General features: G+C 45.6%; 1 protein-coding gene across 1 annotated transcript in view; it reads right to left on the reverse strand.

Moving 5' to 3' along the window:
- Positions 1 to 3685: 3685 nt before the first annotated feature.
- SPRY1 (sprouty RTK signaling antagonist 1) overlaps positions 3686 to 5856 on the reverse strand; it is a 4386-nt gene continuing 2215 nt past the window's right edge. The window contains exon 3 of the mRNA XM_008635750.2: positions 3686 to 5856. Within this exon, the coding sequence (XP_008633972.2) occupies positions 4954 to 5856 (903 nt within the window). The 3' untranslated portion in view covers positions 3686 to 4953.

Here is a 5856-nt window from a genome sequence, read left to right on the forward strand (position 1 = left end):
ATCAGGAATATTGAAAAATCCAGGTGAATTTCTGGTTCTTCTTTGATGCTAAAAGGAAAAGTTATTCATTGAGACTAGTGTTTCACCCCTATATACTTAAGCTAAAAAGGCAGACCATGTGTGGTTTGCAGGAAATCTTTCCCAAATTAGTATTTATTGGTAAGTAAATGAGGGAGTATCTCATCTCAAGACATCTTCGCCAGGAGTGGGAATGGCAGCTACTGGGAAAACCAACAGCACTGCATCTCTTTCTCACAAATATAAACCGAGCTGTAAATATCACTCCGGAGATCACGAAGTTTTTGAACAGATCCTTCTGTTCAAACAGGAACAGGAAGCTTGTTACCTCGGGCTCCATATGGGGGTAGCCAATGCCGAGGGGAGAAGCCATGCCTTGGCTCCTCACATCAGCCAGAGGAAGGTGGAACACAACCACAGGGAAGAACTACAAATGATTAAGAGCTGCCCTAAAAGCAACCCGCCCCCCAAATGAAGGGTCATCAGAAGGAGACCTGTGCAGCCCCATGTGCTGTGTAAGGCTGGGAAATCCAGCTGTGTGACAGCACAACAGCATTTTATTCCAGGTTTTTTGAAGCACCACCATGACTGACATAAATGCACCAGCTGGAAGAAAGCCAACAATTAATCAGGATTCCTTAGAATTTGGAGGTAATTTTAGCAGAACAAGAAATGCAGAAGTATCAGTGAGTCCTGAACATTCCTCCAGGACAAAAATCTATTACTTCATATAAGTCCATTAAAACACTTCATCTAGGCCCTTTAATCCCTCTTAACAGATTTGCTTTATCACAGACAGAGGAGCTAATCCTCTCCCACCTGTCTTTAGGATATGGAACCATAAACAAGAGCAAGTACTTTTCATTTGTTAGGCATTATCCCCCCTTGGATAATGCCCTCACCCACTCCAACATTAGTGTAATGGAGCCGTCTTTGGAGAAACACCCCAACTCTGAGGGCAAGTTCTCACCCCAAACATGGATTCCTCCAGCATGGAACGTGGAAACTTTATCTACCTACTGTTTTTATTGCTAAATTATTGTTTCCTAAACTCATCTCTTATCATAAGGTTTGAGACACTAAGCAAAGCAAGAATTCCAGCTTGCTGGACTTCCCTTTTTCCTTCAACCCAGACCTTACACATCGGAGGCCTCCGCTGTTAGAACCAGATGGCAGCTTCAGCCAAATCCATCACCCACCCATGCAATTAGGTCAGTAGGTCAGCTGAACTTACTGCCTAATTACACCATCATTTTACACAGAGTTCTCCTGGCTTCTCAAAACATCTCAGAAACATCAGAAAAAAAGTACTTTTTATGGCCTACATTGCAACAGGCTCTGACGGTCTGGCACTCTGCAGACATGGAGGGGTAACCTCGAACAGCCCCCTGACAAATTTTGGGTTGAAGGACTGAAATCTGCACTTCAGTGCCCTAATTGCTGGAAATCCCCTCAGCAAACCCCCTTCCAACAGAACACCGCATCCTTGGATGGCCATTCCACTGTGGAAAGTAGAACACTCTACAGTGGCTGACCACTTGGGGCATATTTAAAGTAACCTGTGTCTCTTCAGGCTGTGGAGGCTTCAGAGCTTCACTTCATCCGTCTGTCAGCTCGCTCTGGTCTCTTTCAGCTGGAAAGACATTCATGTGCCCTTGTGCAACCCTGCGTGGTTCTACACCACAAAATCCATCTGCCTGAATGAATTCCCAGTCATTTCCATGACGTAACGGCAATGACCTTGCGTTCCAGAGAGTACCTGGAAGTGAACTGAGATACATTTGTACATTAAATACAAAGCATACAGCATCTAACCCAAGAGAAAAACATTATTCTCATTTTTCTAACACTGCCTGCTCTACCTGGCAATTAGAAAACCATGTAAGACCTGCAAGGAACTGTTTTCTTCTCATTGCTGTGTAGGTCCAAGTCAAATATTTCTCCAAAGGAACTGCAACCTCAAATTATTCCCAAAATCTGGTTAGTAAAGGGAGCGTTAGCATGACTAACTAGATCACAGCTTTTGTTGATTCTGTTTTAAAAAAAGAGATCTGGATCAGTGCCATGAGATGGCTCCTGATGGAAGACAATCATTAAAGGATGGCGAACACGTGGGTCCTTTGGGATTTCTTCTCTTCTGCTAGGAACCAACCCAAACCCCTGGATAAGTCATCTGGCTGAAAAAAAAAGAGGTACAGAGGGTAAAGTTTTCCTTGAGGAGGCACAAGCAGCACCCTTGGAGCACACGCCCTGAGCAGGGAGCTGGCTGTGATCCTGCTGTGAGGAGGCAGTTGGCTCCGTGTTCCCGGGTGTCAGCACACAGTTACCAGTGGACATCTCTGGCCAGCAGGGGACAAGGCCCCCATTGTCTCTGCAGGGCTGTTTGCAGCTGTCGCCGTTAGAGACGCGCGGTGATAGTGAAGGAGTGCGAGTCACTGCTCCTCAGGAACATTCGTCTCCTGCATTTGCTTCCTCTCAGGAAATCTTGGACAGCAGAATTCGTGTACATCCACTGCTGCCCCACGAGCCCCCCAGCCCGTCACTTCTGTCACACAGAGAGGAGCAGCAGCACCCGCATCCTGCGGAGCATTCCTAGGTGTACTCAGGTGATGATTTCACTTTATATCTCTCAGGGGTCATCTGTGCTGTTTAATAAAAATGCAGCTTTTCAGTCAGCTCCATTCCATGACACTGCATCAGCTGGGATGGAATTAACTACAAAAGGGCAAGCTTACTGAAATCATCACTGTGCTGGGAGTCAGAGCAGCTTGAATATGGCAATTCAAAGCAGCACGACTTAAAAAAAGCAAGATATGACACATTTGTCAAGTCATTGCTGTGTTCTGAAGTGGAGTTTCTCTAGAACCACTTAGTCTGAACACCATGTGAAATTACATCCATTTAAAACTTTTAAAGTTCAGGAGAATTGCGATGTAACCTTGACCCATATGAGGAAAAGAATGAGGTCTCCCCATTCACTCTTAATGAAAAGCTTTTTCTGTTGAATGTGTGTTAAATGGCCACAAGTAGCTGTGACACTTAGGTCACCCTTAAGAGCCTTTAATTTAAAGACAGAAGATTCAGTTGACATTGGAAAATGTATGGGAAAAGAACCAAGCAAGGCAGACATAGGCCCAAACACACACACACATTCCCAGATTTCAAAGCTACCAAACTACAGCAACACAATTGCTACTTTTCATCCTGCCTCTAGCTTTTTGTTTAGAATTGAGCTGGGGAGATGAATTTCTTCAGCTGCTGCACCATTTAACCAGCCAAGAAGTTCTATATAGGAAAATTTTAAATGGCTTTCCATGTTAATGTGGTATTCCTTAAGAAACAACAAAAAACAAACCCCAGCTTGGAAGTTGTGGTTTCCTCCTCCACAACTGTATTTCCAAATGCTTTGGTAAATAACTAGAGCCCCCATTTCTTGGCACTGTTAAGCACAACATAGATTCAATTGTATTAAACATCCCATAGCAAAAACTTACTTGATATATAGTTGGCTTAAACTTAAAATTAAGTACCTAAACTAGAGCACAGACTAGTGGCTTTGAAGTATCAATAGGAGGTTATTTGCCACCTGACAGACCTGACGGAGGGACAGCCCAGCAATACACACATGTAGCTCACAAGCTGTCATTGTAACAAAAGAACTCCAGAGCCATGTTCATTAATTAATATATTTTCTGCATTATAGTTAACATATGTACTTTCTTCGTGTCATCCTTATTTCGTTAAGTATTGATATTTTGTTATATTCAGACATGAGTACATTTTTGAAGTCTTTTGCAATAAATATCATAAAATAATAGAGATTCACATAATAAATATTCTTTACAATAAAAAAAGTTTTAACAGACTTTTGTCTTAAAAATAGTTGGGATTCAACTTTGTGTTTTATACATAAAATATACAAAAAAGGACCACAATTTGTGGCTAAGGCAATAAAACAGGGACAGAATAAAATTATAAAGCACACAGCAGAGCTAAACTCACTAAGCCAAAGGATCACAAGAGACTTGAAGGATTCAAGAACATTTAGGTGACTCAATGACACCTGAAGGCCGTTTGGATACATGAACACCACCAACTTTAATATCAACTGATACTGACAGACTATAAAAACAGGATTAGGAGGGTGGAGTGAGCAATATCCTTCAAAGATTGGACAGCAAAAGAAACAAATGAGTATGTTGCAGCCACAATGTCTCCAATGTGAAGATCTACATAGTGTAGCAAAAACTGAAGTTATATTGAAAATGTAATTTAAAAAGAAAAAAAAGAGGAGGCAGGGCAATTCTCAGGTCTGAGAGTGTTCCAAAAGTTAAGACAAAAAGAGAGGGGGGAAAAAAAAGATGCAAAAAGCAGGCTGCCTATAGAAGAGTCAGGCCTTTCATTTGGTGAAGCCTTTATTTTACATCCCTCTCCAGAAAGAACACACACAAAAAGTTAGTTCACAATCCAGCTCACTCAGGAAAGTAATTCTTCCTTGGCACCTGGGAGGTTAAGGAAAAAACCCCTAAAATGCTGAGAACAACAACAACAAAAAAACATCTTTGGGAAGATATTCACAGAGCAAGAAGCTTCAAGAGCCCAGTGAGCCCTGACTGTCTCTTTCAGGAGTGGTTCAGTTACAACCTCAAAGACCCTGCCCAAGAGAGAGGCAGGTGCAGATACCAGGTCCACACTTACCAAAGAGCAGCAACGACTGCGTGAAATGCTCCACACTCAGCCAAGTCAGTAGGAGGAGGAGAGCAAAGATGCAAGGGGGAGAACTCATGTATCTGAAGCTGGGGAGACAGAAAGGAAAAGAACAGTCCTCCCAAAATGGGAGAGGAGGGGGGAAGAAGAAAAGATGGAGAGGGGGGAAAAAAAATCAGCTACAACCTGAAAAACTGAAGTTGGAGGAAGAAAACCTCCCTCCCAAAATCATGAGGGCTTGCCCTGACCCCGGGAGGGGCAGCTCTCCAGTTTACAATAGACCGTGTTGGAGTTCTTGCACCGGCACCCCGGACGATTGACGCGGTCGTAGCACCCCCGGCAGAGTTTTAGGCATCCTTTGGCCGGAGGGTAGCAGAGCAAGCAAGGCAGGAACAAGGACATGGCTCCCATGCACAGGTACCTAGAACAGCAGTGTGACTGGGAGCAGGAGCAGGGATTATCCGCGTACGAGTCCCCTTCATCGTCGTTGGAACAGTGGTAGAAGATCCCTTTGACCAGGCACATGCAGGTGCCGTACTCCACCATGCTCTCGGCCGAGCACAGGCACTGCCGGTTGCAGGCCAGGCAGGAGGGCAGGGCCCGCGGCGCCGTGCACTCCCCGCACTTGCACTTCCCGCACTGCTCGCAGATAAACTTGTGCTGCGTCAAGTCCTCTTTCAAAGGCCCCTTCAGATCGTCCACGATCAGGGCCGACTGCTTGGGCTGCGCGCGGATTGTCCGATCGGATCTGTGGCCGGAGCCCGGCCGGGACGGCGGCGAGCGCCCCAGCAGCCCTTGCTCCGAGGAGGCGCTGCTGTTGCTGCCGGAGCTGGCCGCGCTCCCCGTGCTGGTCGATCGGCTCAGGACGGGAGCCCTGGCATTATGCTGATGTGCCACGTGCCCCGCATGGCCGGGCCTGTGTTCGTAGTTATTATTCACATTAATTGGTATAATCTCATGAGTCCTTTCATGCTTCTCCTGCCTCGGTGCCGTCCGCGGACCCGATTTTTTCACCACAGACGGTCCTTCGGTGTATTCGTTGCTGCCCCTGATGGCCTTGATCTGGTCCAGTGACAAGATGGTCGTGGGCTGGCTCTCCCTGTCATAGTCCAAGCGCTGCCGGCTGTCCAG

Source organism: Corvus brachyrhynchos, unplaced genomic scaffold, assembly GCF_000691975.1.
Source record: "Corvus brachyrhynchos isolate BGI_N302 unplaced genomic scaffold, ASM69197v1 scaffold105, whole genome shotgun sequence".
Taxonomy (NCBI): Eukaryota; Metazoa; Chordata; class Aves; order Passeriformes; family Corvidae; genus Corvus; species Corvus brachyrhynchos.